At 42.3% G+C, this 25489-nt stretch overlaps 2 protein-coding genes across 3 annotated transcripts in view; both read right to left on the bottom strand.

Moving 5' to 3' along the window:
• LOC117459078 (protein sprouty homolog 3) overlaps positions 1–4253 on the bottom strand; it is a 23482-nt gene extending 19229 nt beyond the window's left edge. Inside the window, exon 1 of one of the 2 annotated variants that reach the window (XM_034099923.2) lies at positions 4210–4253. The gene's annotated coding sequence lies outside the window, so the exon portion shown is untranslated. Of the gene's footprint in view, positions 176–4209 lie in introns of those variants that run through there. The other variant, XM_034099921.2, reaches the window with a different exon arrangement.
• A 7195-nt stretch (positions 4254–11448) lies between these two features.
• The window catches only part of pof1b (POF1B actin binding protein), a 37907-nt gene continuing 23866 nt past the window's right edge, over positions 11449–25489 (bottom strand). The window contains exons 5-14 of the mRNA XM_071205510.1: positions 25448–25481; positions 25121–25201; positions 24747–24839; positions 24165–24278; positions 22348–22500; positions 19249–19368; positions 18717–18854; positions 15673–15764; positions 15310–15412; positions 11449–12578 (exon numbers count right to left, since the gene is read on the bottom strand). Coding sequence (XP_071061611.1) covers positions 12573–12578; positions 15310–15412; positions 15673–15764; positions 18717–18854; positions 19249–19368; positions 22348–22500; positions 24165–24278; positions 24747–24839; positions 25121–25201; positions 25448–25481 — 934 coding nt within the window. The 3' untranslated portion in view covers positions 11449–12572. The remainder of the gene's footprint in view (positions 12579–15309; positions 15413–15672; positions 15765–18716; positions 18855–19248; positions 19369–22347; positions 22501–24164; positions 24279–24746; positions 24840–25120; positions 25202–25447; positions 25482–25489) is intronic.

Below are 25489 nucleotides of genomic sequence, written 5' to 3'. Positions count from 1 at the left end.
GGAGCAGTATCTCCATGCAGAGCAGAAGGAGCAAGGGGAATTCTTGCAGGATATTTGTGGATGTGAGCAGATGATGAATAGGAAACTGCAGCTTCTGAAGTCAGAGATTTGACGAAAGCAATCTTCACTTTTTTTGTTCTGCTCAAAAATGTTTATGTTCCCGTCCTGCTGTAGTTTCCTCTCCTCTCCCCGAGAGATGAATGACTGAGAGCTGGATGCACTTTCTCTGTCTCCCTCTCTCTCTCTCTCTCTCTCTCTGTCTCTCTCTCACACTCACACACACACACACACACACACATCACCCTCCTCTTTCTCTCTCTCTGCCCCCTTCCTCTCCCATCACTGAATGCAATTGAGTTCTGCTCTATGAACATGACGGGGCAGAAGCAAGCGTGTTCCTGAAATGTCGACATAGTATTACAAACATTATACTGTCATATTCTAAAATGATTAGTTTTCAGATTAAACTGGTCCAATGTGATGAAATCTATATAGATAATGAAACAGCTATCTTAACGAAACAGGAAGGTTTAGTGTGGTGAGGGTGCTCTGGTCTGGATTACATATGTGTTGGACTTCACAGGTCCAGATTTAATCCAGTTTATTGTTATCTTGTGTTCACTCTCTGCCAGGTACTGATCCCGGGTCAGTGTGACCGGGTAATAACATAAAGCCACACAGAAATACATTTGCTCAACCAGCTGCGAACTTCCAGATAGCATGCTAGCAAGCTAACTCAATGAATGAAAAATAATCAGTGTCCAAAATCAAATATAAAGCTTTGTTGGGTAAACTCCCGTATTATATCTGCTCTCTGATCACACAGAGAGTTGCAAGCAGCTATTGTCTGAGGTCACATGATGTGGTCTTGTTAGATGTGCCAAGAGCAAGGACTGTCTCAGGTAAGACAGCTTTTATGTGCGCAGCTCCACTTGCTTGGAACAATCTTCAGCAAGAATTGAAACTGAGCAATCTCATTCCTCTGCATGTTTTTAAAGCTAGGGTAAATGAAATGCTTGCTGATACAATGGGCACTTGTAAATGTCTATAACTATGTATCCTGTAAATATAATGTATGATGTCCTTTATTGTTTTATGTTTCATGTGGAACCTATATGCTGCAGGTCTCCCTTGAAAAAGAGATCTATGATCTCAATGGGACCAATCTGGTTAAATAAAGGTTTGAAATGAAATGTAAATCAAATCAAGTTTTATTTATGTAGCACATTTTTAAAGCGATTTTCGATTGAGCCAAAGTGCTGTATACATGCAATAAAAACACTTTACTACAATAGCAAACAGAAGACAACAAATTACAACAGCAAAAATAAAAAATTAGGGAAATGCCAGGAGTCGTCACAGAAATCAGCCCTTATGATCTACTTTGTGCGCTGTAATGTCACCCTATTTTTGTCTTTTCTTATTTTTAAAATGTTCTTTCAGATATTTCTTATTGTAATCGTGTTGCATTCTCTCTACACAGTGTTGTGCACATAATGATGTTAATGTCAATAGGCGATTTTTCCAAAAGTATCGACGCTATTTCCATATCTGTATATTCTCATCACCACGTTTTGCACCAAAGCCAAAGATGGCTAACGTTACGAGAGACCGATACAAGCGTGTGTTCTATAAGAGTGCAGGTTTAACAGTTTTACCAGTTGTTTCATATTTTGGGCATCCATGTGTTTCTGGTAGTTGGCTCTATTTTTTTTTACAATTTATAGAAAACTATCAATGTGCTATGTCTTGGCACAATAGTAGGTGAAATGCTGCCCCCTAGGAGCAGGTGCTTCTTGCTGCACAGAGCGCCTTCAAACCTCGGTCGACATGTTTGAGAAGCACTCTGCTTCACGCCAAAGAGAAGGGGGAGGAGCCTCTCATTCATTCATCTGTTCCATCAGGACAAGTGACATCAATATGCTGCACGACTGCAATATGACCCTCTTCCTGTGTGTGTGTGTGTGTGTGTGTGTGTGTGTGTGTGTGTGTGTGTGTGTGTGTGTGTGTGTGTGTGTGTGTGTGTGTGTGTGTGTGTGTGTGTGTGTGTGTGTGTGTGTGTGTGTGTGTGTGTGTGTGTGTGTGTGTGTGTGTGTGTGTGTGTGTGTGTGTGTGTGTGTGTGTGTGTGTGTGTGTGTGTGTGTGTGTGTGTGTGTGTGTGTGTGTGTGTGTGTGTGTGTGTGTGTGTGTGTGTGTGTGTGTGTGTGTGTTAGTGTGCTTTTGTCTCTTTCTGTCTGTGCCCTTACTCAGCAACTTGCAACCATCCGGACTGAAGCAAGACACACCAGTGTAGGCGTACAAGTGTACACACACACACACACACACACACACACACACACACACACACACACTAAAGTAACCGGACACTGGTCCCTAATGGGGGGGAGCTCTGTTTCCTGTTGAGGAAAATATCTGAGATGAAACAAACTGCTGATAGAGACACACTGAGGGAGACAAAGAAAATGAGATTATCAAAAAAATGAATCTGTTTTCTTTGTGTTGAATTTCCATTTGACGAAGTGTAGCCGCTGTGCACCTGAATGCACTCACCGCGTGTCCGGGCTGTATGATGTCATGTATTAAAGCTAACACAACATATAAAAACGATGTGAAGATGCCTTTCCCAACCAGTGCAGCGTATCCTTGTTCAACTGAATGATAACTTACTAAAAGTCATTATTTTATAAGAAATGTATGAAGGTCCAGCAACAACAGCAGCTGTCTTAACATGTAATTTAAATCTAAATAATACATTAAAGTCTAAATTGTGAATTTAAACATTTCAATATTTGTTTTGTTGAAAAAGCATGTTTTTCAGACCTGTGTGTGGAGTTCATTCAATCAACTCACTACTGCAATTGATTGATTTCCAAAACGTCATTACATATTTAAGAGCTTATATTGCTAGGCCTTTTATATTATTAGAGTATTTAGTAATCTACTGTTTGTGTGTTTTAATAAAAACGTGTTGTAGTGACAGGAAACGGCTACTTTCTCTGTATGATTAAACTCACTGGGTATCCATGCAAAAAGAAAGCTCTAGAAATGGAGACCCGGATAGATAGCGCTTACATCGTTGCATACAACCAGGCACAATGAAGTAAAGCAGCTAAATGTGGAGCGGGGGAGACGGGCAGATGTTCTGGGTCAGGCAGGGATCAATGTCAAATGGCCTGGTTAACAGCATACAGCTGACAAAGTCATTCATCTCTGCCGGCGCTCCACTCGGGACGCTCTCTTCCGGTGTGTGCGTGTGTGTGTGTGTGTGTGTGTGTGTGTGTGTGTGTGTGTGTGTGTGTGTGTGTGTGTGTGTGTGTGTGTGTGTGTGTGTGTGTGTGTGTGTGTGTGTGTGTGTGTGTGTGTGTGTGTGTGTGTGTGTGTGTGTGTGTGTGTGTGTGTGTGTGTGTGTGTGTGTGTGTGTGTGTGTGTGTGTGTGTGTGTGTGTGCGTGTGTGTGTGTGTGTGTGTGTGTGTCATTGTGCTGTCCTGCTGGTTGGGAGGAGGCGTCCCACCCAAGAAGCACATGGGTGTCAACTTACACAACACATTACAATATGTCTCTCACGTGAGCAACACTGCGCGTACACACACACACACACACACACACACACACACACACACACACACACACACACACACACACACCTTTCACAGGATGTTTTTATCTGAAGACTGGTCCAAAATGTATTTCTCCTCCCTTAACTTCCCCTGAGATTAAAACTGCAACTGTTCTGAACTGCATGTCGCGACTGACTCTCATTGAGACTCCTGACGTCGTTAATGTTGTGTTACAGATTCCTAACTACGCATATCGTTAAACACAAGTATGACGGACATTCCCTTGCGTTGCCCATTGCTGTGTCAGGGTGGGAACACATAGCTTGATGGAAGCACAGAAGTTTTCAGTTTACAGCTGGCAAATAAAAAAAGATTTTTCAAATGAGTTATCTTACTATTAAGAAGAAGCGAGATTATGGATCTGTTGGAGAGTAAACCTGCACACCAAGTCAAGGTTAGCTCAATCATTATTGTACAACAAAATACCAGTTTTACAGGATTTATTACGCATATCGGCATGTTTCTGAGAATTAAAAGACATTCAGCCTATCCATTTTTTTTTGTAATATAACTTTGACTTGTTATTCTTGAAAACATCTTTCAGTAAAAGCATGAATGAATGTTCCTTGTATTTCTTAGGCTGGCCTCTCACCTTGTAATTGTTGCAGATATTTGCCTGCGGAGAGGAGAAGAGCCACTGATCCATTAACTGACCAGCTTGATTGGCTCCGGACAACCCCCTGAAATAGCCGGATTGGCTGCCGGCCAAGCGCCCATTTCCTGTGTGTCTGAGAGGAGCTCCAGCCACCGGGGCTCAAATGCATTTCCTGACTGTGTATGAACGTTTTATTAATGACCAGGAGTGCATCAGCAGCAATGCCCACACTCACTCATCAAGGGAGAGAAAGGACAGGATGATGGGAGTGAAAATGAGTTGCAAAGAGACACAGTGTGAGACAACCGAGAGAGGGGGGGGGGGGGGGGGGGGGTGGGAGACGCTGATGGATGGATCAGGAGATAGGGAGATAGAATTAAGTGAAACAAAGCAGAGGCCAGACATTAAGAGAGAAAGAGAGCTTTTCTATAGGCAGTGTCTCTTACAGTGTAACTTCATTACACAGCAATACACTACAGGACACTCGGAGCACCTTTCCTCTCATCAAGACATGACGCTCATTTAAATATGGAGCAAGACATGACTCATTATTGCTCCAATGTCTCCAGTATGAGACAAAGAAAGAGCTTTTGGAACATTATGTATGGAGACATGTCACAGTAGAGACACTACATACACATATGAACCTGAAAAGGAGCATGTGTCTTCATGCATGTAGGCTTGGGACGGTACCTCATCCAGGGGCGGTTCTAGGGGGGGCCAGGGGGGGCAGTGCCCCCCTAACACTGACCTCTGACCCCCCTGTGGCCCCCCTAACAATGAATTTTTATTTTATTTTTATTTTTAAATGTATATTTTCTGGTACTCAGGATTTAGTTGCTGTAATGTGAGATTGTGCAGACACCCTTATGTAAAGTAGAGATGTAACTGTTCATTGCCTTTATTTTTATATAAATATGGTGTGAGTGCAAACATTGCACTATAACTTAAGCTGAAGCTAACAGTAATAACTATAAGATCTATCTGAAATAAATAAGTGTACTGAAACAAATACCAATAACTGTATTGCATTGTTTTCTTATAAGCAATTACTTCATACTGTCTAGTTCTCTTTTTCTCCCTGCATTTATTGTGCCCCCCTCAGAAAATAACTGGCCCCCCAGTCAAATTGGTCTAGAACCGCCACTGACCTCACCAGAGAGAGAGACAACACTATACAGTATGGCCTTTCATCGCTCTGTGAAACCTGAATGGGGAGCTTCAAATGTGTATAGAGGATCTTAATTACATCAAATGGAGGAAATATGAGAGCTGTCAACGCTTTCCTGGCAGGGTGGAGAGACAGGGAGATGGAGGAAGAGAGAAAGTGGTGACAGGTGGAAAACTGAAAACATCCAGACTGAAGAGATGCAACCTGGAGTCGTCTGTGCAAACCCACAAGGGTTATCCCACCGTTATATCAGGCTGTGGAGTCACGGATTACATCGAGGGGAATTACGTAATCAGGATACTTTAAGTTAGTTAAATACTTGAAGTTGGAGTTTATATTTTCTTTCCATCCGTTTGTGCCACACACACACAGTCACACACACACACACACACACACACACACACACACACACACACACACACACACACACACACATCACTTCAGGGGACATTACATTGACTTACATGCATTTCCTGGAGACTTATCCTAACCCTAACCCTAACCAACACATGCCTAACCCTAACCAAGTCTTCACCCTAAAATTAATGATCCCCCTCATGGGGACCTCCATTTTGTCCCCATAAGGGAGGCGAGTCCCCACACGTGACTATGTAAACAGATTTAGGTCCCCACAAGTATAGTAATGCTAGGCCACAAACACACCCACACACACACACACACACACACACACACACACACACACACACACACACACCCCGACCGACCTCACAGCCAGGCAGGGGGCTTCAGTGGGTCGCTGACCCCAGGCATGGGGCCTGGTTTCTGGCTGAGGGGTCGATGGGCCTGCCTGTGTGGGGCGAAGGGGGTCAATAAGGGTGAAAGGCAGAGAACATTTAGATTTTAATTTGCATTATTGGTTTAATTCACATATTCTCCATAGATATGTTGAGCGTTACTTTCTTTCACAGTTCCTTTTTTACATTCTTTGTTATTGATTTACCTTTCCGGCAGTGGCAACCTATTGAGTTTGGTCCATTGAGAGGATGTGTGTTTCTGCTGCATTGCTGTAAAATGATTACTTCCTGTGTCTCTAGTCTTAGTCAAAACGCAGATCTAAGTATAATGGATACGACACTACAATCTGTTTTTGCACTCACGTCATTTTATACTTTTTAAGCATAATTGTGTTTATTTTCAGGGATCAGCTGTTTTTTTCTGTCTCACATTATGTATCCCATTGAACTTTCAAAAAGTCTGAAAATCAGTATCCTCTCAACATTTCAAATCATCAACCAGACCCCTTTTCTTGTTGTTCTTTATGCCAGTATCAATATAATACTTCCATTCATGCCAATAAAGCGTATTGATCTGATTATAGAGAGAGAGGGTGAGAGGCAGACGGGGGAGGGTAATGGGGCAGCATTGATTATGGCTGTTAACGCTGGCCCTTTGATGTGGATAATGCAGTCTCTCTCTTCCTGCCTCTCTCTAAAACCCCCGGGCCTCAGAGGATATTGGGTTTGCAGAGAGAGAGGGAGAGGATACGTCAGACTCGCTACACTCGCTTAAATGTGACAGAAAGAAGTGATGTACAGTAGAGAGAGGAGAGCATGTGACTGTGTGTGAGAGATTGTGTTAATGGGATTAGGGGAAGGAAGCGGTTTGTGTGTGAAAGGGAAAAGTTGGAGACAAAGTTGAAGATTTTTCTCTCCAGCTGTTTTAACAGAATGCCCAAAAAATACATATTTACGTAGGGGGTTCCTGCACAAAGTCATAACACACATGATATCCTTTAATCTAATCCAGTGTTTCTCAAACTTTTTCATACCAAGGACCACTTAACCAATAAAAAACCACTCGCGGACCACCTAACTCCACAAATATCCAAAGACACATCGTTTTTTTACAAATCGCCTGAAAATGAACAAGTGGCAACATGTGTGATGAAGGTGTTTATCTGGGCTATATCATGCAATCGAAAGTGAAACTTAAGCTCGTTCCATTGCGGAGATATTCCCGCGAGAGTGCGTAAAATTTAAATTTATTTATTTATTTCAAATGTGAAATTATACCAATATACTCACGGACCACTAGGGGGCGCTCACGGACCACCAGTGAGACTTTGAGAAGCACTGATCTAATCAATACTAAAGTCTGTAACATGTAAAGAATCACATGATAGAGTTTCATGAGATGTTTTTCCGATGATGCATTCCAATAATGTACCTATTGCATTCATGCCACATACGGATGGTGGAAACAAATGCTGCATAGAATTGGTCTAAAATTGTTTTTCAAGGGCCATTACAAATTATTTGCAAATTAGGATACCTGTCCATTGGCAGCAAAGTAGGAACAAGTATCGGTGACCCATTAATAAGTCTGATCAAGAGATATAGTGACATTGTATATCAACAGAAGAATTACCCCCAACTATTGTTAAATTAATGTTTCATGCTGAAAAGTCATAAAATGCTCTAAAATATGCACATTTCCTGCCGTTCTCCTTTTATTCATACGTGAATATCTTTTTAACTGACGAAACAAGACGTCACCTTGGACTCTGGGACTCTGGGATGGACATGTTCCACTATGTTCAGACATCTTGTCGATCGAACCATGAACCAAGAAAATACTCTTCAGTTTACTGGATAATATAAGGTCTCTGCATGTCCTGTGATTCCTCCTGGATGTGTGTGTGTGTGTGTGTGTGTGTGTGTGTGTGTGTGTGTGTGTGTGTGTGTGTGTGTGTGTGTGTGTGTGTGTGTGTGTGTGTGTGTGTGTGTGTGTGTGTGTGTGTGTGTGTGTGTGTGTGTGTGTGTGTGTGTGTGTGTGTGTGTGTGTGTGTGTGTGTGTGTGTGTGTGTGTGTGTGTGTGTGTGTGTGTGTGTGTGTATGTTTCCTCTATGGCCATTCGGGAACAGTGACTGAAGTCAAAATGGTTGACGATCAGCCAACTGAGCCGAGCCCTACAGAGATGACCTCATTCTGAGTCTCTGCTCCATCAGATCCCTCTGGGTGGGGGGGGGGGCGTCCCCTGCTGGAGGTGCAGCAGCCAGTATCCAGGTCCAGGTACGATTAAGAAGTATTTATCCACAAAGGGAAATTCTATTTTTTTAAATGCACGCCCATACACACAGGCGCAAACTGGACCAACACATGCATAGGGGTCTGGGTCCAAATAACAGTTACCAGCAGCAACATCTGGTGTCCTCCACTAGGCCAACCTACTCCAACATACCTCCTCCTCGGTCCTTGTTTCTGTCGAACAGAAACGGCCACAAACAAGCTTTTCATGCAATTTCTACAGTTAGTACGTCACAGGTGCTTTAATGATGTGGACTGCTGGTAGTATGTTAACCCATAACCACATTTTAAAGTTCGATATATATTCGTTATTAATAATATGATCATGCAAATGACCTTGTGAATTACGTAAAAGGTCAATTTGTTTCTAAAATGTAGTACAGTACTTAAAGGTGCGGTATGTCATTGTGGAGAAACCAGCACAAGTGCGCTAGAATTTGAAAATATACAACCGGAAAAAAATCTGCCCCTTCCTTCAGACTTCCTCACAGAGCCCCTCCTCCAACACGGCTGACAGGCAGGTAGGCCATCCAGTTACTTCAGCCGGGCCGGCTCAGATGATTGGTCGTGCTTTTTACAGCACTACGGCTTCCATTTTTTTAATGTATTTATTGTCAAAGCATTTAATGTATTTAAGCATCTTATCGGGATGTTAAGAGCATTCCATGGAATATAACAAGTGTTTCTGAAATAAATGACATACCCCACCTTTAAATAGAGAAAAGTACTGATTCACAACTCTCTGTATGGTCCATGTGTTAAATTAATACGCAGAACTGTTCCTGAAAATTGTGTTCACTCATAAGTGATGGTTAAAATACACACAGATATTTCTCAAGGCCCTAGCACTGTTTTTAAGGTGTTTTTTATTTTATTTAAAAGAGTTAAATATATTGAATTTGTATTGTGCTAAAATGCATTGTTCTTTTATAGTGGAAATGGAATGTTGGCGATTTGCCAGAGCTGTTCAAATTATCAATAAATGCATTTTTATATATATATATACGGTGTGTTCACGGAGATAATTCATTACACTATTATATTCTATTTAGCCCAACAATATAGTTAATTTCAATCACTAGCTTGGGTTAAATGAACAACCCAGCACATGGGTTAAGACAACCCAGCGCGTGTTCTGTCCTATCGTGACTCAGCAGCTGGGTTATGATTGGGTTATTTTTTAACCCAGTAGTTTTAAGAGTGTATATATAATTAGGATGAAATGACCCTCCCCTGATATGACAGTATTGATCTGGTGAGTTCAATAAAACACACACGTTTGCATAGAAACATTACTGATTTTAATCACAGCTGAAACATATCTCATTACAGCTGTTTGCATAAGAAAATATATTAAGAACACTCTATTTGCTAGATTAGCTAAAACAGTTAATTCAGCTCAGCATATATTTGACTGTCAGCAAAGATGTAGTCTCCTCAGAGAAAGTTACACAGATAGAAAGCAAACGAGACGGCAGTGGTCCCAAAACTGTTTGAAGACGATAATATTTCGTCAACAAACTGAAATGCTGGGCTAACATTAGCTTACGGGGCTAACATTAGCTTACGTTGCTAACGCAGTAAGGCACTTTAGGTCCAGTCAGTTACATGTACAGGCTTTTCATAGAAACCCGTCTGTGTCCACTGGCAGCTCGTCTCAAAACAAGTGAAATAAGATAATGTAAAATATGCTAAGGACGAGTTACAGCACGTACATCAGCTGCACAATCTGACACCATCTCCATGTTAAATTAAGAAGCTCACCCGGACACTATTTCTGCAGTGCGAACATGCATCAGCCTTTAAGCATGATCCAACCAAAAGCATCTTTTCAAGAAATACCAATACCATGGACACCACCCAAACAATCTGTCTTTTGAAATGCACAAAAAAGTTGAAAAGTTGATACAGGATACAGGAAACAGTTTGAGTTCATTTGAAATGCGTTTTTTTAGTTCAGAGATTTCTGTAGTCAATAAGACATTTTTAAAGATGTTTGAAGCTTATTTTCAATAAACCGTTTGGACACATCTGTGGTAAGATTTTTCAGAAACTCAGTTTTACAAATCAACTTTAATTGAATCTTCGACAAAGATGTCTTTAGTTGGGAACAGACTAAAACACATAATGAAGTTACTGATTGAGACGGGTGAAGATTATGCTTCAGAAAACAGTGACATCTTGTTATCTTGTCCTGTACAGCTAACGTTGTCATGTGACGAGGCTGGTTTGGGAGACCCAGCACACAGAGGATCATTCGATTGGCAGCAGGAAGTCAGTGCCGTGGTCTCTGCGTTACGAGCAACATAAATAAAAGCCTCGGTGTCTGTAAACTCTCTACCGTTGAGCTCCCAGAGGACACAAAGCCGTCAGCGTGATTCCTTTATGCAAAAACCTGAACGGAGACAAAGCAGGGAAACTCTGACAGGAACAAAAACAGTTAACATAATATTGTGCTTTTAAAATGTTCTTCCACCATCATAAACCCCATTAGCCCTCCTATTGTCTTCACCCCCCCCTTAGTTTGGTGTTCCCTGTTTTAACTGCTATTACATGAACACAAAAACCATCAATCACCACCACATGTCCTTTAACACCCTTTCAAACTGTACATATTGTATCAGAGTACTGGTACACATGAAACACTGCAGTACATATACAAAGAACAGACACTGCACATGTACTGTGTGTGTGTGTGTGTGTGTGTGTGTGTGTGTGTGTGTGTGTGTGTGTGTGTGTGTGTGTGTGTGTGTGTGTGTGTGTGTGTGTGTGTGTGTGTGTGTGTGTGTGTGTGTGTGTGTGTGTGTGTGTGTGTGTGTGTGTGTGTGTGTGTGTGTGTGTGTGATTCACATGGGGGGATTGGGCACATAATGAGGGGGGGAACACATCTAGAGTGTGTGTGTGTGTGTGTGTGTGTGTGTGTGTGTGTGTGTGTGTGTGTGTGTGTGTGTGTGTGTGTGTGTGTGTGTGTGTGTGTGTGTGTGTGTGTGTGTGTGTGTGTGTGTGTGTGTGTGTGTGTGTGTGTGTGTGTGTGTGTGTGTGTGTGTGTGTGTGTGTGTGTGTGTGTGTTTTATCTGATCTGGATGGTTAATAAGTCCTTTTCTTTATGGCGGTCACCATGGTTACAAAGTTGACTAAATCATCCAAAAGGCAATGAAAGTGGTGATCAGCCATTTTACATGTTCAAATGTCTCCTGTGAAGGATGTCATGAAGTCTGAATGCAATGGAATGTAAGTTCTGATTGATGAAAGTAGTGAACGGTCAGATGTGACCCGAAGACAACAGGAGGGTAAAGTCATGCTACAGTTCCACCAACACACTTCACACATCAAAGCGTTGTGCGAACACATCCCCAAACAACAACACACAATTACACATCGGATACATAACAACTACCATTAACCACGAAGCAACTACCCGATGTTTTCAAAAGTTCCTCAAAAGATTCAATGAGTGTCTTACAATTTATATAAAAAAATATTAATATGTACACGCAGAGTAGCAATCATGGTTCCCCCTCCTTACCCCCGGGCTCGAGTGGCTGTGGTGGCTTTGAGGAGGACGCTGTGCTTTAGTCTTTAAATAAAAGTGTGTACGCGACAAGCTGGACATCTCGTTTTCCCTTCAGTGAGGAGATGAGTGATTGAAGACCAGAGCCCTCAGTTAGAGATCGACAAATGGTGAAAGGGAACTGACAGAAGGGAACATGCTTGAGACCCGTCTGTCCTTTAGCCAAAACGTCTCCATAGCTGTGTTTCAGCACGTACACACAGGGCCTTGATTTATTGTGACATGTTTGAGCCAACCTTGCAAAGTAGGGCAAGTTTCCGTTTTTTGCTTTCATTGTTTGTCTTGGAATTGTCTTAGTTATTCTTATGATACATATGCCTCTCTAATCTCTAATTAGTCTGAATATAACCCTCCTTCTTGGCTTTGTAATTTAATTATTTTTATTTTTTTAACAAGAATGGCCTCAATACATTTACGTAGAATTGTGTTTTGGACAAATATATTTTACTTAATTACTTTTCTTGGTCATTTAGGTCTTTGATACATCAGCCACCACGAAGCCTATGAGCCCTGAGGATGAGGAAGATGAGGAGGAGGAGGGGGGGGTCGTCTGGATCTTGTTGTTGCTCAATCATTCCTGTTGGAGAGAAGAAGAGTGACGTAAATAAAAACAGTTAACATGTTGTGTCAGCTTTAAAAAGGAATTAATTAAGCTTTCTGAATGTTAGAGAGTTTCTATTGTTTGTTCTTTTTGATATGGGACTGGATATTGTCTCAGATTTTAGATGAGTTTTGCATACATATTCAGCTTTCCTGGTTTTAAAGGCGGTAGTGATTTAATGTTGTTAACTTCTTCTGTTATAAGTTGTTATCAATATAGTTTTTCTCATGGTTTTAATGTTTTGTGAAAGCACTGTACGAAGGATTCAAAGGACTTGATTGCAAGCTTTCACCTAAAACCTGCAGTGGCATTATTTTACCACAAGGCGGCACTAGATCATCATTATAAATCAGATGTCAGGCAAATAGTCGTCCTCCCTTAACTTCACACTAAGCAGCTCTCATCATAACCCTATAACAGCTGAGAGATTTCAAACATAGGAAGTACTAATATCACTATGACTGGATACTCAGCCAGAAGGCAAGTTGTTTTGAAAAGCCCAACATCTATCCAGTAGTTCAATGTTGAAGTCAAAGTCAAACCATTGCACAGAGATAGTATGTATAGTGGTGTGTCCATAATTGTAAATTCCAATTCAAAGTGTTCTTCCCAGCTTTATATCCAAAGAGATGAAAACCATGTATGTTTTAAACTATAGTAAACTCTGAAACCATTTTGTTTGATTTAATTAGTTTCCTTCAGCTGGGATCCTTTACATTCTCACGTCAAGACGTGTGTGTGTGTGTGTGTGTGTGTGTGTGTGTGTGTGTGTGTGTGTGTGTGTGTGTGTGTGTGTGTGTGTGTGTGTGTGTGTGTGTGTGTGTGTGTGTGTGTGTGTGTGTGTGTGTGTGTGTGTGTGTGTGTGTGTGTGTGTGTGTGGACTAGCATTACTATACTTGTGGGGACCTAAATATGTTTACATAGTCATGTGTGGGGACTCGCCTCCCTTATGGGGACAAATTGGAGGTCCCCTGAAGCGATGTATACATATGTGTGTGTGTGCGTGTGCGTGTGCGTGTGTGTGTGTGTGTGTGGACTAGCATTACTATACTTGTGGGGACCTAAATATGTTTACATAGTCATGTGTGGGGACTCGCCTCCCTTATGGGGACAAATTGGAGGTCCCCTGAAGTGATGTATACATGTGTGTGTGTGTGTGTGTGTGTGTGTGTGTGTGCTGTGTGTGCGTGTGCGTGTGTGGACTAGCATTACTATACTTGTGGGGACCTAAATATGTTTACATAGTCATGTGTGGGGACTCGCCTCCCTTATGGGGACAAATTGGAGGTCCCCTGAAGCGATGTATACATATGTGTGTGTGTGTGCGTGTGCGTGTGCGTGTGTGTGTGTGTGGACTAGCATTACTATACTTGTGGGGACCTAAATATGTTTACATAGTCATGTGTGGGGACTCGCCTCCCTTATGGGGACAAATTGGAGGTCCCCTGAAGTGATGTATACATGTGTGTGTGTGTGTGTGTGTGTGTGTGTGTGTGTGTGTGTGCGTGTGCGTGTGCGTGTGTGTGTGTGGACTAGCATTACTATACTTGTGGGGACCTAAATATGTTTACATAGTCATGTGTGGGGACTCGCCTCCCTTATGGGGACAAATTGGAGGTCCCCTGAAGTGATGTATACATGTGTGTGTGTGTGTGTGTGTGTGTGTGTGTGTGTGTGTGTGTGTGTGTGGTGTGTGTGTGTGTGTGTGTGTGTGTGTGTGTGTGGACTAGCATTACTATACTTGTGGGGACCTACATATGTTTACATAGTCATGTGTGGGGACTCGCCTCCCTTATGGGGACAAATTGGAGGTCCCCTGAAGTGATGTATACATGTGTGTGTGTGTGTGTGTGTGTGTGTGTGTGTGTGTGTGTGTGTGTGTGTGTGTGTGTGTGTGTGTGTGTGTGTGTGTGTGTGTGTGTGTGTGTGTGGTGTGTGTGTGTGTGTGTGTGTGGCCCCTCCTTGGTGTCAATGTGGACCCAGTATCATGTAAACAAAGCCTCATTTCGACCCAAGCCCCCGTGTGAAGGACTGCATCAGGAAGCCCTCACCTTCACTTTGACCTGGGCTCGTTGTTATTACCTCCGTGTTGAATGTGGTGCGACGCGGTGAATTTAGCACGGTGCCTCGATGCGGCATGTTTCTCATAATGAGTCGGCCAGCATCATAATCATCACTGTTCTAACAAAGCAGCGAGCTCAACGTCAGTACAACAAATACTTTGGATAGGGAAGACTCCCGTCAGCAAAGCAGGGTGAGCAGCTTAAGGAAAGTTACATTTAAGACTTTTTAATGCCACTCCAAGACCAATTTTCGAGAAGAAGCAAAAATCCTCAAGTTAAGGGGAACATTTATTGTAACTTTGGCATCGATGCGTTTGTGTTTGCGCTGCAATGAGTTGTAATCACTTTTCTTTCAAAAAAAAGCGTGCATCCAAATATTTGATGATGTTAAAGGATTTTAAACACTTATAGATTAGCATTTTTTTTTTTTTGATAGATTTTTAAAACCAATTAAGGCTTTATTTTTTGGATGAATGGATGAAATGACTTTACTGTGATCTGAGGAGCCCGACAGAGTCATCCATGAGTCCCACTAAACCACTTTAACCCACAGTGCAGTATGTTGAGCATGTATTATAAATTAATATATCTTGTATGTGTATTTTTTGTACATGTCTTTCAGAAGTTTACAAACTTGTTTTTACCTGTTCGACAGTTCTCTCAAGGACGATGGTCTTGTGAGTGTTGACGGACGAGCTTTGGTACTGGTCGTCCAGCAGACCCAGCATAGGGTACTTGTTATTAAACCTACACGCGCACACACACACACACACACACACACACACACACACACACAAGTGTTCAGTTCAGTTAACAGACAGTTGTTTGCAGATAGTGATCCACCTACTGACTTTTCCGTTTTGTTTACAGCAGTTAAATGGACAACGAGGGATGGTGAAAAGTCCACTTCCCTACTGTTATTAAAAAGGTAGCGTGTCTGCCACTGGAGCGCAGTGTATACACACACATATAGTTGTGTTTTCCCAGATGATTTGTTGTGATGTTACCTCTTGGTGGTGGTGGTTTTGGTGACCAGGTTCCTGGAGCTGCTGGAGTTGCTGGTCATGCTGGTAATTTCCATCCTCATCCTCCTGATCTCCTGCAGGACGCAACAGGTCAAAAGGTCAGCAGCAAATACATGTGACTACTGGGCATTGTGGGTATTGTGTTTTGAATTTCACAAAAACGATTTGATTTATCCTGCCTGCACGTAGTGTGAAAGTGATCGATTGTCTGCTCAGATTCTTTGTCAGAATGGATTGTATTTTTCCCAATCGGATTTCCTCAAAGTTCTTGTATGGCTGCTTTTATTTGCTCAACTTCAACATCTGTTAAACTGTTGAAACAACATCTGTTAAACACCTGAACTGTTGAAACAACATCTGTTCAACACCTGAACTGTTGAAACATCCATAACATTCATCTGGCTGCTACTTAGAAATTATTTATCTAATATATCGTATTCCAATAACTGGCATTTAGACTTTAGACACTTTTTTAAACTATTCTTCTTTTTGTATTTACTATTTACTTGCACCATATTTGTATGTGTATCTGTTTTTATTGTGTTGCACTGTTGGAGGAGCCTGTGACTTAATATTTTCATCGTCATGACTACACTGTAGCTATGTTCGTATGACAAATGAAGAACCTTGAACCAAAGCTGCAGCTGCTTTTATATTTATGAGGGAAACTATAAATCAGGCATGTCCCTCCAAAATAAGTCCTGAGGTTAAATGAAAGAACACTTCGCTTTCAGCTGTATGTGCATGTGCGTGTGCGTGTGTGTGTGCCAGGGTTTCCGCTAGGATTTTTTCTCGCCGGTCAAATGTCCGGGCAGAATTTATTTTAGCGGACTAATTTGAAACTTACCGGTCATATTTCAATAATAATAATAGTTGTGTAGCAGAGTTTCCGTTAGCAGGTAATTACCGGACTATGAGCAGATATGCTTCAGTTCAAAACTCAGTTCACGGGCTCATTTTTATATCGCTTCAGTTTATAATCGTAATCGTAAATTCAGATTCATTTTTCAATAAATGATTCCACAAACAACAAACAACATAATTATTACATTCAAACAAACTACTTGTAGTAGATAACGTACATTATTCAGAAGTTTACATCAACTTTGAATAATAACACGGGAGAAACGGAGCCTCTCTCTCTCTCCCTCTCTCTCTCTCCTGACAGCACGTCAGTTTCTCAAGCAGCTCCTGCAGCTCGCTAAACAGAGGGCGGGGCTTCAGGTGATCATGCAGAGCTGCGTGTCTCGGTCAGACTCAGCAGCTGATCTGATCTCTCTCTCGCTCCGGTTACACTACACTCGCGTTTATGTCCATATCGATCAGGTCCAGCTCTCCTGATCGGCCTTTATAGAGAGCACCGATCAAACTATTAAGAGTGAATATCGGCCGATAATGACCGGCGGCCGATCGATCGGAACCTCACTAATTATTACCAGACATTTTGACCGTCAGGTTTTGAATTTACCGGTTTTTTATAAATTTTACCAGCTAAAAACCGGTAATTACCGGCTAACGGAAACCCTGGTGTGTGCGTGCGCGTGTGTGTTCCTGCTGAGCGTAGCACCTGTGATTGTGAAGTGAGAACTAAGAAGATAAAATCAGTTTAATAAATATCGAGGTTTATTTTGGCAGTTTTGTCCATCAGTGGGACGATGTGGTTTTAAACCAACGATTAGGAAGATCAGCTACTTCAGTACTAATGTTTAAGTGCCATTTGTTAATCATTTATTTCGGTTTGGTGCGGTTTACATTGCACCAAAATAGAGAAGTACTTCTGTGCACGTTATGTCTAAAAAAATGTAGTATACAAATACTGACTGTTTGCTCAATTACACTGTGAACTTCTGGAAGAACCTTGACCTACAGCACGTGCCATAGTTTCGAGCATGCTGATGTTTTACCAACACTTTATTTGGAGATAAATGCTAACTTTACCTTCGGTCTGAAATAGTAGGGAAACAACTTTGTCGCCTGCATTCAAAAACAGTTGACTATTTGAATAAGTGACTTGTATTGAAAGAGCTGGTGAAAATACACTGATAAGGTTCTCAAGGCTTTGCTTGCTTCAGGGCTCCGAATATTCTTCTGTAAATATAAACACACAATAGAGCGGTGCAGCGACGCGTCCTAAACCCGGAAGTAAGCTGCTGGTTCCCTCGACAAAAAGCAACGGGATTTCTCCATAGGATTTTAAAAATAGCTCGAAATAATGTCTGTGGAAAACGAACCTGTTTGATAAATGCACGATTTGTTCAGCCGGATAATGTCCACATGTCTACCCTACTTTTATAATTTTCGAATCATAAATCTAGTCGCCAGAAGCTAAATGCTAACGTAATGCTATAAACGAACTACAGCCGAGTGCAGCCGCACGACTTCAACGTCACGCCGACTTAAGATCCAGATTCAAACATACAGATTCAAAATGGTACAAGTTGATTGTTTGAACAGTTTGCAGGAGGACTTGCTTTCAAGCAGAACAGAAACACACTTCTGGAGTCCTGTTCAGCCACTTGGTAGCAACCATCGTTTCTCAGACACGTCCACTCTTCAGAAATCACCAGCGGGGTCCCTGCTGATGGATTTAATGTCGTAGAAGAAAACGTGATCCGTCTCTTCAACGTGTCTCAACCACAGACCTTAGTTCCAGCTATTTTCCTATGGAGAGATCCCATTGGCTCTGAGACCAGGGGACAGGAAGTGGGTTTTAGGACGCGTCCCTGCACCACTCAAATTGGGATTTTCAAAAAAACGTTTTAAATATCTTTTTGGGCAGCCAGTGCCTTTATGGTAGGGGGAGACAAACAATGGACCAGGCCGGATTAGAACCCGGGTCCTTTGGTTTCAACATAATACGACTGAAATCTTCCTAATATGGTTTACCTGATTTGAACGGCTGGGGTCGTTATAACAACCCGTCCTAATATCATTGTTTTAGTTACAAATACAATCATTCGACCTCGTGGACACCCTGATTCTCTCGATATTGAAATAAAGTCTGGAGTGTGTGTTGTGTTGCGGACCTCCTCGTGTTTGCTGATGGTGGTCTGCCGCAGCTCCAGCATGGCCAGCAGCTCGGAGATCTTCAGCTGGAGACTCTTGTCGGAGGACGACCTCTCGCTGGTGGTGGTGATCTCCGTCTGGATCCTCGTCACCTGGCTCTGCAGGGGGGACGGAGAGATACGGGGGACACGTCAGGTACAGAGGGCTGAAGAGAGTATTGCTTTGACCGCACAGGTGTTCAAAATACCAAATAAGTACACACACACACACACACACACACACACACACACACACACACACACACTACTTTAAAGGAAAAACCTCCACATGATGATGATGTTAGCTGGTATATTGTTTACCACGTTAGCCCTCTTCAGTGTGTTAGCATGCTAATATGCTAATGAGTGCAGCAGTTCGAATGCCAGTGGTTGAAAAGAAATGTAAGTATTAAACAGATCAACAGGATGACTTGAAGACGTCACTCTGAATATCGAGTATAATATCGAGTCAGGGATATCTAAACCAGTCTCTTGTTAGTTGTTGTCTTCTCACCCGCAGCCTCTGGATCTCCTGGTCCTTCTCGTCTCTCATGGCGCTCAGCTGGTCGTTGTACTGGCGGGATAACTCCTCCGTCTTCACGTGCAGGGTGGAGCTGCTCGCCTGCCCCGCCAGCTGCAGGACGCACACAGGAAGACATCACTGCCCGGCTCTACGTTTGTATCTTTATATCCCCCTCATTTATTCCGATCTCCTCCGTAACGTTATCATTTTCGTATTAAACCAAACGCACGGATACAAAATGTTATCAAATCAATGAAAAAACATATTGCGACAGAAATGGTGCTTAGCTTACTACAATTACTGTTAGTTTTATATTTGTTAATCACTTTAAGATATTGCTTTGAATCTCATAGGTGAATTTAACATTATTATTCTAGTTTCAAAGCAATGAACTCAGCTAGCTACATTATCTTTTATTCTATCTCAAACACCTCGTTGTATCCTCATTAACCTGGAATGAATACTGCTTTTACTTCCTTATACTTCATCCAACTCAGTTCTGTTGAACCTTCGTGGGGAAAGTACTGCGGTGTGAAAGCGCCTAGAGCTCGTCTTTCTGTGTTGTAACTATTCTTGGTGTCAACCTTTATTAAAACAAAGCGACCAGCTGTGAGATCTTAAGCATGCATTAAACACGGCATCGAAAGAAACGCATAAAAGCAATACTAAAAACGGCAACCTGAAGAAGGAGGGAAATGGGCCTTCCCCCGCGGGCAGGGAGCAGCCGAGTGCGAAGATAAGCCGACAAACCACAACCGACTAACCTGAATGTACCTTTAATCGTTTTCTTTCGCAGACATGCTTCAACCTGTGTGAGAATCCACACTTCTCTGGCCTGTGAATCCACATGTCGCCGCAGTCACTGATCAAAGCAGCAGATAGAGCAGGCAATATGGAATACGAGCTTCTCTCTCACTGTTCTGCAACGTCTACGCTTGAATCACGACAGCTGCATTACATCCACTGGGTATTTTGAGGACATCATCCAAAAATCAGCTCCTAAGTTCTAACCCTATCTCCTATTCCTTGACCTCTGAGTGAAAGGTCACGGGGTTAAGGGATAGTGGATAGGAGAATTCAAAAGGACTTAGGATAAGAGACTGCAGTGCTTTAGAGCAGTGGTTCCCAAACTTTTTGTGCCCAAGGCACACCAAAGGACAAGTAAAAATCTCAAGGCACACCTATTGTGCAAAATAGCCCTTATAACACGTGTTATCACTCATATCATGTAAAATATCTGTAAATGTGCATAATTATTTACCAAATAAAAAAAGAAAAACTATATTACTCATGAAATATTTATTAACAAAATATTTCAGAAATTAATTTGAAACTTTATCAAATTAGGCTTCATCAAAGCAGCAACACACTCATTTAAACCAGACAGAGAACGCCAACTCCAGAGATGGGGTCATTACTACAAAAATGTAATATATTACATATTACTTTTTTTTAAAAAGTAATATATTACACTACTTCGTTACTATCTACATAAAGTAACTCACCGAGCACGTGCGAACTGCGCATGCGTGAGTGGCAATAACTTTCCTTACCAGCAGGCGGCGGTAGTGTGTATTTGTCATTCAAACCAGGCAATAACCGGAAGACAGAGAAGAAGAACAGACTACGTGATATAAACAAAAAAGCATGTGTTCTTAGCAGGTGTTTGTTGAGGTTTTACGTGGTGTTTCCAGCAGTGGATAGCAGCTTCTGGTCTGGACACAGTTTGCACCTCACCGTCACATTCCTGTCTATTCTTCGGACGAACTCAAAAATAATGGGCATACCTCCACCCCTCGAGAGTTATCGCTGACTCAGCCATGTTTATGCAGCACTGCATGTGGAGATGTGGACGCGCAAATCGGGCAGATTACGTACATATAAACCTACAAAGTACTGATATAGTAAATTAAAAAATTATTATTTTTGTGTAGTTGTATATTGCAATAATAACGTATGGTTGTCACAAAATCCCACGGCACACCCGGACTTGACTCACGGCACACCAGTGTGCCGCGGCACACCGTTTGGGAACCACTGCTTTAGAGAATCCAACTGCACTTTCACTATCCGACGTGTTTATGATGCGCCAGCGGACGTCATTGTGTGCGTCTGCTGCTGTGGGGTAACCATGGAAACCACAGTTTTCTATACAGCGGACTACAACATGGATGTTTAATAAGAACGAGGGACTCATCTGGAGACTCTGCACCGTGCTCTGATGCTGCTGCTTTGCTTTATGAACAACAGAGAAACATATTCTTCAGGACCAAAGTTGGAATTGAAATCAAAAAGGAAAGTGAAACTTATGCTCGTCACCCTCTCCCTCCGGTCCACATTAATACCAATGATCCCAATACGTATGATTGTATGAACTAAAGATCTTAAATCAATACAGATGTATTTATTATAAACGTTAGTCCTTAACATCTATCACTGTGTATATCACCATTCAAACATCTTTTAGAAGTTGAACAAACCCCACACAGCTCAGTAAAGACTGTGAAATGTTGACTTTATTTGATCATTTCAGTAAAAACTAACGTTCATATTTCTCTTTTTGATTATAATACTGATGAATGTTCAGAACAAAGCACTTTGGCAACTTACCACCTATGTTTTAAAATGCTTAATAAGCACCGTAACTTTCATGATATCATTTCTCGGTCATAATCGGTTGTTTCCGTGAACGGCCGACTGTTGAGTGACGGCAAATGCTGCGGCTGCAAGGCATTGTGGGGCAGCATTTTCGCTTCTCCTGTCGGTTAGGGAGGTCCAGTGGTTCCTAAGCTAAAGGAGGCTATAAAGGAAGTTTGAAACCTCCTTTCCTTTCATCTAGAGAATTGGAACGGCACTTATCATGGCTGCCACTGAGGGACTTCCGGGTCATTTCACTCCGTTAGGAAGGTTCCTAAGCTAAATGGACTATTGGAACGCAGCCCAGGTATTGTGATTTGAAAGGTGTCTATTATCGTCTGGCCAGCTGGGAATTAGCAATGTCGGCTAAAGCTGCCCCTTTACAGTGTACTGTGACATCTGATCAACGGGGACTGTCCACGACACTATAAACAAACTAAGGTGGTGTGCTACCTTCTGTCGGAGCATGTCCTTCTCCGTCTCCATCGCCCTCATCCGGCCCTCCATCTCCTTCAGTCTGAAGTCGCGGCTGGAGTCGCTGCTCTTGGTAGTCATGAGCTCACTCTCCAGGGAGCGCTGTGTGGAGCTGGTCTCCTTCAGAGACAGCTGATGGAGAGGGAACACACACACACACACACACACACAGAGATTCAGACATCAGCAGTGGGATACCCAGAGCTCTCCTCAGATACATTTTAATTCTACTAAAATGTGCACGGTTTTGTAGTGAAATGGATATTTTGATTTGAGTGATCCCTAAAATGATGTTTCCATAGGAATAATCGTGCAAAAGCACATCTTTAAATCGGTTTTTTACCAAATATGTGCTCATCAGTTTCTGCAAAAGAAAACAAATGGCATGCAAAAAAACATTTTAAAAAGTACCAATTAGTAGTAGACCATAAAACATAGACAATAAATATGACTGTATTATAACATTGTACTATTTGTAACTATGAACAGCTAATTATAATCGAGCCTTTTCTTATCAAGCTCCACTTTTGTGGAATCAGCTTCCAGTTTGTGTTCGGGCGGCAGACACCCTGCCGTTTCTAAGAGTGCGCTGAAGACCTTCCTTTGTGATAAAGCTTATAGTTAGGGCTGATTAGATTCAGCCCCTAGTTTTGCTGATATAGGCTTAGTTTGTCGGGGACATCTTCCTTCTTCCTTCTCTCTGTCTGTACCTGTGTCTCTCATGTTCCGATTAACCCAGCTTCCCCACATGTCTTTCTTTTTGGTGTCTATATACGCCGGGATCCTGAGTCCTGATCTGAGTCGTGGACTTCGAGTCGTGGCTGAACCTGTCTCTGCCTGACTCTCGTCATACTGCTTCCCTGATGGCTCCCACAGGATTGTTGACATCCTCGTGGATTCACCTTCTCATTACAGACGCATGCATTTCCAAACATTTGGTCTACCTAAAATGTATTATCTCTGATTTACACACGGCATCTATTGCACGTCTGTCCGTCCTGGGAGAGGGATCCCTCCTCTGCTGCTCTCCCTGAGGTTTCTCCATGTCCCCTTTAAACTGTGGGTTTTCTCTGGAAGTGTTTCCTTGTACGATGTGAGGGTCTAAGGACAGAGGGTCTAAGGACAGAGGCTCTATGGACAGAGGGTCTATGGACAGAGGGTCTAAGGACAGAGGCTCTAAGGACAGAGGGTCTAAGGACAGAGGCTCTAAGGACAGAGGGTCTAAGGACAGAGGGTCTAAGGACAGAGGGTCTAAGGACAGAGGCTCTAAGGGCAGAGGGTCTGAGGACAGAGGGTCTGAGGACAGAGGGTCTAAGGACAGAGGCTCTATGGACAGAGGGTCTAAGGACAGAGGGTCTAAGGACAGAGGGTCTGAGGACAGAGGGTCTGAGGACAGAGGGTCTGAGGACAGAGGGTGTCGTATTGTCATACTGATATTCTGTACACACTGTGAAGACCACTGAGACAATGTAACATGTGTGATATTGGGCTATAAATAAACATTGATTGATTGATTGGTTGATTGATTGGTTGATTGATTGATTGATTGATTGATCGATTGATCGATTGATTGATTGATTGGTTGATTGATTGATTGATTGATTGATTGATCGATTGATCGATCGATTGATTGATCGATTGATTGATTGATTGATTGATTGATAATGTACAATGTCAGTAGATGTTAATTAATAATAATGAGCTTGTTTGAAATGAACCTGCTGTGGGTTTCTAACTGACCTGCATTTTATGTAACTTTTTTAACTTGCAGGGGGGGGGGGGGGGGGTCTGTGTACCTGTAGCTGTCTGTTGTTGTCTCTGACGGCTTGCAGCAGCGAGTCATACTGAAGAGCCTGGTCCGCTTTGAAGCTCAGATCTCTCTCCAGACCCTCCTTCTCACTCTCCAGGCGCTGAACACACGCAAAAGAAAACATCATTCCTCTCAGGTATCTCCGGCTAGTCGGGTTGCTTAAAGAAAGTGATTGAGAACATGTAATGAAGGTCGTTCTGATCGCATTATTGTCATTTTCCCTTTGATTAATTTTTTGAAAGCTACAGTTATAACTTACTTTTTAGGAATTGATTTAATAAGAATCTATTTAATAAGATACTTTGCACATATAGGAGTTTCTTTTTAATGTAAACTACTGCAAGTACATTCGTTCCCCACAAACTGAAATAACTTGTGTTCACGATACTATCATTCCTTAAGTCTCGTCTTGTTGGTATTTCTTTGCGGTTGTGTCAACCACTATGTCATTAATGTTCGGCGGAGCACATGACCTCATCGATGTGATGCTGCTGACACCTTTGTATGTTCCCACCGTCTCCATGGAGACCTGAGTTGCATCACCTGAATGAAATGCTTCACTTCTTACCATCATGTCCTCCGTCATGTGGAGCAGCTCCTCTCTCAGACTGCTGAAGGTGGAGAGCAGCAGACGCATGCTCTTATCTGCAGTGAGACGAGTCTACACACACACACACACACACACACACACACACACACACACACACACACACACACACAGTTTTAGTTTGCACTACTGGCAACTTCAGAATTGCTACACAGAAAGCGAACAGACACTTTTTAAGTCATGCAGAAAGGATACAAAAACATTTAAATTTAAAACACACACACACACACACACACACACACACACACACACAGTAAACCATTGCAGATAAATAGATGTGTTTCATTACAGTATGATATACTCTGATGTGATTACGTTGCATGTTACAAACGGACCTGCAGCAGGTAGCGGATTTGCTGTCTGGTCAGTTCAGAAGCTCCTTTGGGAAGCAGAGCCTCCACCTCCTCTTTCTCCACCTGAACACACACACATATAACAGAACAAATGAAGAACACGCCCTGTGGGAAATAAAAGATGAAGGAAATCCTCTCACTTTGATTCGATTCCAAAAAAGATGTCAGTAGTACTTGAAATTGTACTTTTGAATACGATGTTGGTCAATCTGGATTAAACATGGAGACATGTGAGGCTCGAAGAAGTCGACTTCTTTGACACGTTCAGATTCATGAATCAGACGGGTGTGCTGCATGTTTGTTTCTCACCTTGTAGTCATTGCTGGGATCCAGGTGGTGTTTCCTGTAACA

This window comes from Pseudochaenichthys georgianus, chromosome 14 (genome assembly GCF_902827115.2).
Source record: "Pseudochaenichthys georgianus chromosome 14, fPseGeo1.2, whole genome shotgun sequence".
NCBI classification, from domain to species: Eukaryota; Metazoa; Chordata; class Actinopteri; order Perciformes; family Channichthyidae; genus Pseudochaenichthys; species Pseudochaenichthys georgianus.
The sequence above is the reverse complement of the archived record's forward strand: the minus strand, read 5'-3'. Positions and strand labels throughout refer to the sequence as shown.